We start from the raw sequence: 13,573 nt of genomic DNA on the forward strand, positions 1-13,573 counted from the left end.
AGTGTTATCAGATATCTTTTATACATGTATAAGATGCTGTACTGACAAGTTAGTGGCCAAGAGTAACAGATGCTGGAGCCAGACTTCCTGGGTTCAAATCTTAGTTTCACCATTTACCAGCTGTGTGACCTTCGGAAAATTCTTTCACTTCTCTGCACTTTAGTTTATTCACCTGTAAAATGAATATAGTAGCAGTACCTGCCTCATAGGGTTGCTGTGAGCATTTAAATTAGCGATATAAGTAAGCTCTCAGAACAGTACTTGACACAGAGCAGCCACAACTTAAAATGTTAGTTATTCTTTCTATAATTATGATATAATCCTTCCCTTCTCTTTGTACACAATCCCCACACATTTTGGCACCTTGCATGTCTTAACTAAATGTCTTGGTGATCATCCCATAGCTCCATATTATTTTTTTATTCATTTGAGAGAGAGAGGAAGAGAGAGAGAGGAACATTAATTTGTTCTTCCATTTATTCATGCACTTATTGGTTGATTCTTGTATGTGCCCTGACTGGGGATCGAACCCGCAACCTTATCATAGGGATGATGCTCTAACCAACTGAGCTACCTGGCCAGGGCCCGTATCTCCATATTATTAATGACAATTGTACAGTACTCCATTTTGTAGCTGTGTCAGGGTTTATTTGAACAGATCACCAGTAATGAGCACTTTGAGAGTGTCCACTCTTTCTTACTATAAACAGCGCTACTGTGAATCATCTTATACACACATCTTTTAGCACATGTATGAATTTATCTGTAAGATAAATTCCTATAAGTGTAAATGCTGAGCCATACAGTATATGGATTTGTTAGTTTGCTAGATTTTGCCAAATTGCCCTCTACAGAGGTTATTCCAATTTAACTTCTACAGACAACTTATGAGAATGTCTATTTCTGGGCAACCTGCCAATATAGAGCATTATCAAACGTTTTTATATTCACCACCCTCAAAGATGAAAAGCAGCATCTTAGTAGTTTCTATAGGCATTTCTTTTAGTATGAGTGAAGTTGAGCATCTTAAATTCCACTGCATTTGTCCATTGGATGTTGTTACATGACAATCACCATTGACTTTGGCAGGCCTAGTTTTAGTAGCATGCAGGGGGGTAGTCCAATTAAGAGCGGGCTGAGGAATAAACAGGATGTAAGGTGTAGAGTTAGAGTAGGTAAAATTTAACTTAAGAGGAAGAGGTCAATAGGAAGATGGTTGGAAGAGGAGGGGGTTAAGATGTGCTTAAAATGCAGATGAGAAGAAACCCTCAAGACCTTGAACTATGTTTAAATTTCAGAACTTTGGGCACTGCCAATAATTACTAGCTGGGCGACATTGTACAAGTCACTTAACCTCTCTGGGGGCCCGTTTTCCTCATCTGTAAAAATGGAGCTAATAGTTTCTACCACCTACATAAAGCTGTTGTAAGGATTAAATGAGTGAACACACTCAACAAACTCAGTAAAGGGCCTGGCAAAATGTCCTACTGTAGGATCGAATGGTCCTCCTCTCCCCAGACCTCTACCTGTGTTTTCAGAGATAGATTTTGAGCATTCTCAGGATTCCAGCCTCGGGGCTGGAATGGCCGTCAGCGACTTAAGCTCGGCTGCTGTGCGCAAGCGCCTGTGGCCAATGAGGTGGGGGCTCGAGGGGAGGAGCTGAAGCGGTCTCGGCTGTTCTGACGATTGCGCGCCCCCCCTCCCCCGCTGCACCCGCCCTTGCTAGCAGGCTCCTCCTACCCCCCCGCATTGCTGCTGCTGCTGCTCGCCGACATGGACGTGGTGAATCAGGTACGCGTTCCAGCACCGCGGACAGAGCCCGCTGCTGCCAGGCCTCCCCAGCCCAGCTTGCGGCGGATCCCCCGACTCTGAGAGGTGGTGACCAGGGTCCTGGCAACAGACACCCGGCTCCCAACCCTGGGGCTGGGGTCTGCGGCAGATGAGGGGAGGAAGAGGGGAGTGAAGAAAAGGAGTGCGCCTTTTGCCGCAGAGAGGACTGTCCTCACTGCCGCAGCGGGGGCCAGCCACAAGCTTCCTTAGCGGAGGAAGAGGGAGTCTTGGGGCTAGGGTACAGCAAGGGGGAGGGGAGTGGAGAGTAGAAGGAAGATGGGGGTGCTGCAGATGAGCCAGGAAATAGAGCGACAGAAGGTGTGAGGGCGGGGGATGGGACGAAGGCTGACAGCTGCCCCTCCCAAACAGACGGAACCCCGGGAGAGAACCACTCCTTCCCCCAGAGCAGACCAAGGGGGTCAATCCGGTTTTGCCTCTCCAACACCCTTAGTCTCCCCTCTCCCAGCACATATCCAGTGAAGCTTTGTCCCGGCCCTCCCCCACTTTAATCATTCTAGACCCTCTGCCATCTCACTCTTCTTCAACACATTAGAGCCTCACCCCTCTCTAACCAGTACCAACCCCTCCCCATCCTCATCACTTCGGACCCCCCATTACCACCTCTGATTCCCTTTTACCCATGCAGACCCCTCCCCCACCCTAGCCAACCTGATTCCCTCCCTGTTATGACTCACCTTCAGCACTCAAGACACCCTCCCCCACCCCAATGAACCCAGACTCCTTCCTCACTCACTCCACCCCATCCCTTTCTCCATCTGGCTCACCTTTACCATTTCAGACCTTCTCCCTTTCCTTAACTCATCCTGGCTTTACCTCATCTTCCTCACCCTAGACCCCCTCTGCCATCTATCTTACCATCTCCCCACACTTCCACACCAATTCTGAACCCCCAGGGTCTTCTCTCACAGAAGGTGTGCCCACCCTTCCCTGAAGTGTCACTTTCTCCTTCTTGCCCCCTCTCCAAAAGAATGTCCTCACTTCCTCTTGGAGGTCACATGCCCTATCCCCAGGAGTCATCACCTGGTGGCATCCCTCACCTCCCTCTCCATCCCCAACAACCCCATCCCCTCCCCACCGTTTCTCTCCTCAGCTGGTGGCTGGGGGTCAGTTCCAGGTGGTCAAGGAGCCCCTTGGCTTTGTGAAGGTGCTGCAATGGGTGAGTGGGGTCTGGGCCATGGGAGGGAGAGAGGGAGGCAGGTAGTGGGATCCGGAAGAGCAAGGGTGGAGTTGGGGTGGGGAGCAAAGAATGGATGGGTGGATTAGGGGTAGAAGGGGATGATGGAATTGTACTCCAGGGTGAAGTCCCGGGGACTTGGGGCCAGAGAATGGATGGGCTGTGAAGTGATGTCACAAGGCCAAGGGTACCCCTGTTGTGAAGTGGAAGATTGTGACGTCCTACCTCCTCTCCTGAGATGAGAGAGAGGCAGGGGAGGTGGAGCTTGAAGCCGGTTGCTGTGGGAGAGACGCAAAGCCAAGAGAAAACCGGAGACAGTGGAAAAGACAGAGAGAATGAGAGACGGGGAAAGATGGAGATAGAGACTGAAATGCGGAGAAAAAAGAGATACAGATATATGAGAGAGGAGACAAACAGAGACAAAGAAAAGAGAGACAGAGAAAGATGCTCAGAGAACAGAGATGCAAAGAAATAGACACTAGAAGAGAGGCAGAAAATGAAAATGGAATGGAGGAAAGAAAGAGACAGAGAAAAAGACACTCCAAGACAGCAGGAAAAGAGAGACTGATACATAAAGAAAGAGGCACACGGGAGACAGAGAGAATACCATACAGAGACCGACTGAGAGACAGCAAGGAGAGACAGGCAGACTGAGAAACAAGCAGAGAGAGAGAGACATGCATTCAGACAGAGAGAAAGGAAAAAAGACATAAAGAGACACAGATACCAGAGAGACAGAGGCAGAGAAACAGAGATGGAGAGAAGCAAAAAGACATCTGAGAAAGACAAAGACACACAAAGAAATAGAGATACCAAGAGAAATAGAGACAGAGAGAACAGAGACAGATGGAAATACAGAGAGAGACAGCAACAGAGAGACTGTGACAGAAGAGAGAGAGAAGGAGGGGATCAGAGCATTGAGAGGTACAGACAGACAGAGACACTAGAAGAAAGACAGAGACAGCCACACCCCTGTAATCAGCTTGTCCTTGGGCCTGATGAGCCCTGATTAGAGGGTGGGGGCGGAGGCTGGTCCATCTGCTGCTGCCTGCGCTGGGCCCTGATCTGTCCAGAGGAGGGCACCCCCATCCCAGGTGCACACAGGCTCACTGTGGCCATCCCCATCCCTGCTGCCCAAGGTCTTTGCCATCTTCGCCTTTGCCACATGCGGCAGTTACAGTGGGGAGCTCCAGCTGAGCGTGGATTGTGCCAACAAGACCCACAGTCTCCTCAGCATCGAGGTTGAATTCGAGTACCCCTTCAGGTGTGCCCCCACCCTAGCCCACCCCTTGGACCCCGACAGACCTGGGAGAGGACAAAGGTGGGGAGGGACCTGGCAACACCTCCTCCCCAGCGGCTCCTGCCTAGCCCCTACCTCAGGAGACCATACCGGGTCAGGTCACTGCACATGCACTGAGCACCTACCTTGTGCCTGGCACTGCTCCGGGCCTCTATGACATGAGGTGAGCAAGACAGGCATAGGCTTCTCCATCTGCGGAGTAGCCTTCTCTCTTTCCCACTGCTTCACTAATAAACTCTCTTTCACTTAAAAAAAAAAAAAAAAGACAGGCATAGGCTGTTGTCCTCTGGCTACGTTCTAGTGAAGGCGAAGGGCAGGCAGGAGACAGGCAATAAACAAGGTTCAAAAGTAAGAGTATGTATAGCCTAACACAGTAGGTACTCAACTAATGTTAGCCAATATTAATTACCATTCATTCATTCCATACACATGTTTTTGAAAATCAGATACTTGTCAGGTACTGGTCACAGTGCTGGGGACACAATAGTGAACAAAACAGACCAAGCTCCCTAACCTCATGGAGCCAATATTATAACAAATTAATTAATGAAGAGGATAATTGCAGATTGGGATAAATTCAAGGAAAGGATCCTCATGAGGGGTTTTATGATAGAGAATAATGAGAGGGTGCTGTTTAGTTCTAGGAAGTGATTAAACCAAATTAAACAACTCGGATATTTATTGAGATAATACTCTGTGCTGGGAGTTAGGTACATGAGAGTGAGCACAAGCAGGCAAGGTCACTGCCCTCAAGGAGATGTTTACCTCCTGGCTGGCAGGCAGACAGAGACACTCAGATACAATTTCAATAGAGGCTTCTGAGGCTCCTCCACTACTTGGACAAATCACATAACTGCTCCAGATCTCAATTTCCTCAACTGTAAAATGGGATAATACAGGGTTATGATGAATATTAAATGGATTAATACTTGTAAAGTGTTTAGCACAGTGTCAGGCACAGAGTAAGCACTCCATACATGTTTATTAACATAGAGGAAATAAATAAGTTCAAGGGATTCAGGAAAGAGGTCATTAATTGAGTTGGAAATTGGAGGAGGGTGAGCACTAAGGATAAATGGAGGCTCACGAGATCACCTAGGCAGGGTGAGAGGGCAGAGTGAAGACAGGAAAGCCCAGCACAGGTTCAGAGCAATGGTCAAAAGAAAAGGAGGTTCCAGGGATGTGTGGCCTGAAAGGCAGAGGGCCAACCAAAGATCCACCAGTTCACAGAAGCCAGGGAAGAGAGTTTGGGGAAGGAGAGGGAGTTGGCAGCATAGGCTAGTGCTGAGAGCAGGCCCTTTGAGAATCCAGAAAACCACAAAAATCTGTGGTCATTCCCCCAATACCTCCCATGCCTAGGACCTCAGATCCTGAGGATCTGCCCTTTACCCACAAGTCTCCTGGGAAAAAGTCTGTGACATGGATCTCCCTGACCAACCCACCACTGTCCCAATACCCCCAAGGGCCTTTTGTTTCCCCTTAGATACCCCCTCTCCCAATTCAGCATACTAGAAACCCAGCAATTCAAAACCAGATTTAACTCCTAGCCCCAGTATTTAGCAGCAGCACAACCTTGAGCAAGTAACTTAACCTTGCTGAGTCTTTGTTTTTTCATCTGTAAAATGGGTATAATAATGCCTGCTTTAGAGAATTGCAGGGGGAGGGTCATTAAATGAGGCATTTATGCAAAATAGTAGGGGATCAATAAGTGTAAGCCTTGGGACATTTGCTACACAAGAGCACTGGCACCAATTGCTTTGTCTCAGGATCTTGTGCCCCAATCTGAGGTGAGAGCTCTGTGACCTCACCACAGTCTTCCCCACACACATTTTTTCCTGACCCCCTTCCATGACACCACAGGAAAGGCCTTAGCCCCATGCCTCCCCACTCAGCCCCCCCCCCCCAAATACACACATCCTGTTCCAGGATCCCTTCTACCTTCCTGTCAGTCTGTCTCTTCCTATTTTGTTGTCTCTGGGCTCTCCTCTGCAATGCATACCTTTCTTTCTCTTAGGGACCTGAAGTAGGGCACAGAGAAGAGTCAATATGATGTAGCCCGGGAAACAAAGGGTTCGGATCCTAACTCTGCTATTCCCTCACCAGCTGTGTGACTTTCGTTAAGTTAATGCACTTCGCTGAGCCTGTTTCTGCCTCTGTACGTTTCAGTAAATAAACATTTATTGAGTGCCTACTATGTGGCAGCACTGCTTCAGGCCCTAGAGACACAGCAGTGGACAAAACAAAGGGAAAAGCCCTGCCTTCTTGTAATTACAGCAAAAGCAAGAAAAAATAGTATGTCAGATGGGGTATCACTGCTACAGTGAAAAAATGGAGCAAGGAAGGGGTGCTGGGAGGGAATGGTTGAATTTAATTTTAAATAGTAAGAACAGGGAAGGTATCACTGAGAAGGGAACAACTGAGCAAAGCTTGAAGGAGATGAAGGGAGTAAGACATAAAGATACCTAGAAGAGCAGTCCTTTGCAAATATCCTGGAGCAGGAGCGTACCTGGTATGTTCTATGAATAACCAAGTGGCCAAGGTACTTCTGTTGAAGTGAGGGATGAATAAAACTTATTTCATGGGATGCTATGAGTAACCAACGAAATGTGACTGGTACACAGTAGGTGCTCTGTGGATGGTAATTTCCTCCTCTTCCAGGGACCTTGTCAATCTGGGAGATTCATGACTGGGCGGAGTGGGGGGTGGGGGAGGGGGTTCCTAAAGTCTGGACCACACCTGCCTACCTCTCTCTGCAGGCTGCACCAAGTGTACTTTGATGCACCTGACTGCAGAGGGGGCACCTCCAAAGTCTTCCTACTAGGGGACTACTCCTCATCAGCGGAATTCTTTGTCACTGTGGCTGTGTTTGCCTTCCTCTACTCCATGGGGGCTCTGGTCACCTACATCTTTCTGCAGAACAAGTACCGAGAAAACAACAAAGGGCCCGTGCTGGTGAGCCCCCACAGCCACTTGAATGCAGGAGCCAGGGGACACAGAGCCTCGGGGAGGCAGCCATGTTCATAGGTCACATCAAATCCCAGACAGGCCCACATGCAAGCAGCCACCATAACAGCCACACATGCTACTGCAGCTACTGTTGAACACTAAATCATAGAGTGACCGAGACACACTCATAGCCCACACAGAATCGCAGATAGGCCTACACCTGCAAACCTCCCACCTCTCACACAACCACACAGTCTAGATCAAAGAATGGAGTACACAGACTTTCACTGTGACAGTCATGCTTGTCGTGTCACACAGACACACTGATTCCTACACAGCTGCACTCATACGCTGTCATCCCAGACACAAAATGACACATAATCCCACATTCAGATGAAAGTGGAAAGACAAAGTACTTTCCATAGATTCAACACCCATCCCCCAGAATTCTCCCACACCCACACCCACATATCACAATCACACTCCCACATCCTCTGTGAGATGCACGAGCCCAAACTAGGACTGCCACCTTCAGGTGAGTGTTGGGGAAAAGGCAGAGGAGAGACAGACCTCTTCTGGGGGACCCCTCTCCCAAGAAAGCCTGTGATCTGAGAAGGCCCCACACCCCAGAATGAAGCAGCCCACTCACAGTGTTATCTCTCCCCTGCCCATCCTAGGACTTCCTGGCCACGGCAGTGTTTGCCTTCATGTGGCTGGTTAGCTCGTCGGCATGGGCCAAGGGGCTGTCAGACGTGAAGGTGGCCACAGATCCAGACAAAATTATCAAGGGGATACCTAGCTGCCAGCAGAAGGAGAATACATGCAAGGAGATAAGAGACCCTGTGACCTCCGGCCTCAACACCTCCGTGGTGAGCCCTGGGAAGCTGGCCAGGCTGGCTGGGGAGGGGGCCTAGGTCACTTACAGTCTGGCATGGGATGTGGTGGAGAGAGAGAATGAGAGGATTCAGATATCCAAGAGGGCTCCCCAGAGAAGGCATACCAACAACAGAGCCTTGAAGGATTAGATAGCAATTGTAACTACTGTGACACCACAAACTGTCCCCAAGAGGGGAACATGAGATCTTCTGTCCAATTAGGTTTGGGAGACCTGGATCCCACCCCTAGCCTAGTCATGTTAAATCTCCAGCAACTCAGTACACTCTGAAACCTGTTTTCTTATATGCAAAATGAATAACTTGAAATATTTCGTACCTGGACGCCCCCTACTGGCCGGAGTCTGTCTGAACTCAAATCCCAGCTCTGCCACTTGCAAGTTCTGTGACCTGAAACTAGTTACTCAGCCTCTCAGGCCTCAGTTCCAACATGTGAATTGAAAACTAAGAATAGGTCCTGTTCCAAAGTTGAGTATTTAGTGAGCTAATAATAGAGTGCTTAGAAAAGGGCCTGGCATGTGATAAGTCATATACAAGTGTTACAGATGTTAAGATTCCAACTCTGTCATTTGCTGGATGAGATCTTAGGCAACTTAGCCTCTCTGGGCTTTAGTTTCCTCAATTATAAAGTGGAGACATTACTTCCTGTCCCAAAATTGGATTATATTGTATATATTTATTTTAGATACATGTAAAACATTTTGTATTTATAAAACATGTATTTGTTTTAATATCAAAGTATATATTTACATACTTTATATATGTGTAGTTATACATATATTTGTGTATACATATATATGCGCACTTATGCATCTGTTAGTGGTGCACTTACATATTTAATCAAAGTTTATGCTTAATGTTTTACTATATCGCAAATTTAGATTTGTTTGCTATATTTTATACATGTATAAACGTGCATATGTAACACGTAAATGTGTAAATATATAAACAAATGTATGTTATATTACTAGATCTCAACATCCCAGGAATCTGAATTCTAACATGCCCTACCCCTACTCCCGAACGTGATTTTTCTGCACATTGATGTTCATGCGCTGGGACTTGGTGGTCTGGATTTCAGAAACCACCACCCTTCCGGAGCCCTAGGATCCATGCCAAACGCGCATTGCCTCGACGTAACCAGGGGCCGCTGAGGCAATGGGCGTGGGACCACAGCCGAGCTTTATCTCCCCGCAGGTGTTCGGCTTCCTGAACCTGGTGCTCTGGTTTGGCAACCTGTGGTTCGTGTTCAAGGAGACCGGCTGGTCCGCCCCATTCCTACGCGCGCCTCCCGGCGCCCCTGAGAAGCAACCGGCGCCCGGGGACGCCTACGGCGAGGCGGGCTATGGGCAGGGCCCTGGCGGGTATGGACCCCAGGACTCCTACGGGCCCCAGGGCGGCTACCAGCCCGACTACGGGCAGCCCGCCGGCGGCGGTGGCGGCGGCTACGGGCCTCAGGGCGACTACGGGCAGCAAGGCTATGGCCCTCAGGGTGCGCCCACCTCCTTCTCCAATCAGATGTAGTCTGGTGAGTGACGGGCGGGCAGTGCGGCCAAGGAGGGTACCTGAAAGGAGATGGGCGGGTCAGTAAACCAATAAGAGTCCGTAGTAAATGGTACGCGAGACGCTAGCCAGACAAGTGAGGGTGGGAGTTTGAAGGAGCCAATACAGAGGCTCAGCTAGCTGCTTGCTAAGAGGGAAAACCTATCCAATGAATGGAAATCAGGAGAGTGGTGCTTGAAGATGGGAAGAAAGAATAGCCCAACGGGAGAGGTAGAAGTGCAGTTCTGAGGGGAGGGAGGGGACATTGGGCAAAGCAACCAATGAAAGGAGGGAACAGCAGGGGAACTTTTGTAGTGGAGAATCAGCAGAGCTTAGGATCCGTGGAGAGAAGTGGAAATGGTCTTAGATATATGGTCAGTATATTATGATAAGACCAATAAATGGTGAGGGTAAACTGGCTTGGATCGTGAAGTTCAAACAAGCTCACCAATCCGGGAGGAGATGATAGATCTGTCACCTCTCCCCAACTCTCGAAGTATGGAATTTCAAAGAAGGAAAAAGGGATGGGGCATGGGCATTGGAAAGGCTTGCTGGCCTTCTTGCCTGATCTGAAAAAAAAAAAGTGAGATTTCCCTCATACTTGAGGGGGAAGATGGAGAGAAGAGGCAGGGTGGATGGCATGAGAGAGGAAAGGCCAGGAGGTGGCAACACGAAGATGGAGGTAGCTTCTGGCACTTGGCCAGGATGGAAAGGACAGGGAGGAGCTTATTACACATCCCACATGTAATTCATCAAAAAATCCTGTTGGCTCTATCTTCAAAATATAATCTGTAATATCCCCCCTTTTCACTGTCATCTCCCCCAACATCTTAAGTTTCCACCCCCATTCCCTTTCTGTTCTACTCACAGCGTTGGGAGGGAATCCCATTAAATCTTAAGTCAGGCCACCTTCCTCCTGTGGTCAGAGCTCTTCCAGGGCTCCAGTCTCACTCAGATCGACAGCCAAAGGCTTCACAGGGCCCTACACAATCTAGCTCCTCACCTCATTTCTCTGACCTCTCACCTTCTACCATCCCCCCCCCCACACACACACACACACTGTTCCAGCCACACAGGCCACCTCAATGTTCCAAGCACAATCCAACTTCAGGGCTTTACCTTGGTACTGCTTTCTCTTGGAGTTTCATAACCACACACGCTGATAACCTCATCTAACCAGATCCTTACAAGTCCCCTTTCTTACCTCTCTCATAGTACCCTGTGCTTTTTTTACCACAGTTTGTAATTATTAGTTTATATATCTTTTACTGATTTTAGAAAAAGGGAGGGGGGACATTGATTTGTTGTTCCAGTTATTTATGCACTCATTGGTTGATTCTTGTAGGTGCCCTGACCAGGGATCAAACCCACAACCTTGGCATGTCAGGATGATGTTCTAACCAGCTGAGCTCCCTGACCAGGGCTTAGCTGATACATTTATTTACTGTCTCTCCCACTAGAGTAGGGGATGTGACTATGACATATTCATGACCACTTAGAGCACTGCTAATGTTAGGAAACATTTATTGAGGAAATAATCGCAACAACATGACTTTTTATTCTTCTCTGCTCAGAATCTTCCCATGACTTACTCCTCATCCAGAGTTAAAGCTGATGTCCTCACAACCTAGTCCTGTGTGGCCCCATTACCTACCTCTCTGACATCACCTCCCACCTCTCTCCCTTGCTCATTCCACTCAAGCCCCACTGACCTCCTTGCTGTTCCTCAAAAACACTAAACATGATCCCACCCCAGAGTCTTTGAACTGGCTGTACTCCCTGCTTGGAATGCTCCCCGTGCCCCCAGTTATCTGCATGGCTCACTCCTTTACCTCCTTAACTCTTTATTCCAATGTCACTTCTTCAGTGTGGTCTTCTCTGACTACCCTACTTAATACAGCAACTTTCCTTCCCCTACTGGCACTCCTAAACCCCTAACCCTGCTCTACTTTTTATTTTTCCATTTCACTTATTATCATCTTATCTTAGTCTAGATAACTTTATACATTATGGTTATTGTTTGAAGTCTGTCTCCCCTGCTACAGTGTAAGCTCCACAAAGATGAGAATCTCAGTTTGGCTCAATATAGTTTATAACCAATGACTAGAACAGTTTCTATTAATGAACTTCTTTGGATTAGGGGAATGAGGACCATAATTTCTTTGGTACCTAATCTAGTGGGGCAAGGTATATCTTCCCAGTAGGGACAGCTGAGATGAAACTGACTCCAAGATTCTGAGTGAAGGAAAAAGGAAGAAAAGGCATGTCAGACAGAGGGTAAAACCAGGGTGAAGGCATAGCAGCTCAGCCCCTCCCTAAGGGCACCACTTGTATCTGGATCCCCTCTCCTTTCTGTGTCTTTTTTCTCTACAGGTCATTACAGCCCAGGAGGACACCATGGGTGGGCAAGAGCTCAGGAGAAGGCCTGCCCCCCCTTCTCACCCCTGCACCCCAGGTCTCCACCCCTCAAGCCAGGAGACCCTTAACAGTCTTTGTGTGTGTATATATATATATATATATATATATATATATATATATATATATATATATATATAATTTGTCTGTCTGGGCCCTGCCCCCACTCTGCTCCCCTTATGCATTAGGGCCCCAATCTTTAGTGGGCCCCTCTTATACCTAGCCCTTTCCCTGCATCCCTTGGCCTCTCTGTTCCCTGGCCCTGTGCCCTGAGGTTGGGGAGGACTCTGAAAGAGGTACAGGGAGGAGACAGACCTTGGCTGTGTGAGGAGGGTAGGCTTGACTTCAGACTCTCTCCCCTCTCTCCCTCCCCTCCTTCCAACTCTGGCCTTGATTTCTCCAGCAATGTTTGAACAATGGCCATTACAGAAAATTCAATCCTGGGAGGGGGCAGAAAGGCAGAGATCAGAGGGCTTGGGACCCAAGGTGGTCTTGGAAAGGAGCTCTGGGGTGGAGGGGACTAGAAAGCAGGGAGGTTGCATTCCAGACATACTGAAAGTTGAGTCCAAAGCAGAGGGGTGTCCTAGAGCATTCTGGAAAGGAGCTTGGAAGGAGACTGAGGGTGAGTTTCTAGAAAGATCGCAGCTTTGAGCGAGGCAGCAGGTGGGCCCCAGAGTGGTCAGGGCTTGTAGTAGGACTTGGTCCTATGGACGGGGTGTGACTTGGGGGCCTGGGGACAGGATTTGGAAGAACACTGAGAGTTCTAGAGGAGGTGGGGCTTGAACCAGGCAGTGGGTGAAGCTCCAGAGTGGGTGGGTCTTGGATTGGGATCATAGTCTATGGAAGGAGTGTGGCTTGAAACATTCAGGAGACTGAGTTTGATTCTAAAGCGGGCAGACTGGAAGGGTGATTCAGTAATGGGTCATGCTTAGGGTGAGGGCGTGTTTGGGGCTCTAGGTGGGGCAGGTCTTAGAGTGGGGCACACTTGGTGATTTCAGAGGGGAAGCCTGCCCCACCACCCCACAATGGAGCAGTAAAGAAAATATGTTTTAAAGTTGGGCAGGTTTGGCAGTGGCTAGGGCCTGAGGGATGGGTTTTGTTAGGAGTGGGGGGGAATATCCCTGGCCAAGGCTAGGGACTGAGGGTGCCTGGGAGACTTGAGAGGTATGGCTTGGAGGGTAAGGGGTGGGGTTCAGATAGAAACACCCACACATACCCTTGCCCACCCCCACAATGGAACAGATAGGTAATCAGAGGACAGAGCCAATGGGCCTATGGGGCCGGCCCACCCCTCTTCCCCCTTCTCCTGCCTCCTCCCTCCCTCCACCCCCCACCTGCGGGGATGGTTGGAGGTCCGGTCTGGAGCCCCTATCCTATACCTTCTGCTGTGTCTGTGATGTCGGTAGTGCCTGTGACCGTGTGTTGCCATTTTGTCTGGCTGTGTCCCTTCTC

General features: G+C 48.8%; 1 protein-coding gene across 1 annotated transcript; it reads left to right on the plus strand.

Moving 5' to 3' along the window:
• Window positions 1-1,761: 1,761 nt before the first annotated feature.
• Window positions 1,762-9,688, plus strand: SYP (synaptophysin). Its single transcript, XM_087813657.1, has 6 exons — window positions 1,762-1,791; window positions 2,942-3,007; window positions 4,165-4,289; window positions 7,082-7,277; window positions 7,949-8,140; window positions 9,362-9,688. Exons 1-6 carry the CDS (start codon window positions 1,774-1,776, stop codon window positions 9,686-9,688), a joined length of 924 nt encoding a protein of 307 aa, XP_087669783.1. The 5' UTR covers window positions 1,762-1,773.
• Window positions 9,689-13,573: the final 3,885 nt, after the last annotated feature.

This window comes from Miniopterus natalensis, chromosome X (assembly GCF_054644295.1).
Source record: "Miniopterus natalensis isolate mMinNat1 chromosome X, mMinNat1.hap1, whole genome shotgun sequence".
Lineage (NCBI taxonomy): Eukaryota > Metazoa > Chordata > Mammalia > Chiroptera > Miniopteridae > Miniopterus > Miniopterus natalensis.

Coding starts and splice junctions, on each gene's coding strand:
- SYP (XM_087813657.1), top strand. Junction 4,290..7,081: donor GAATTCGAGTACCCCTTCAG/GTGTGCCCCCAC, acceptor CTCTCTCTGCAG/GCTGCACCAAGTGTACTTTG. Junction 7,278..7,948: donor ACAACAAAGGGCCCGTGCTG/GTGAGCCCCCAC, acceptor TGCCCATCCTAG/GACTTCCTGGCCACGGCAGT.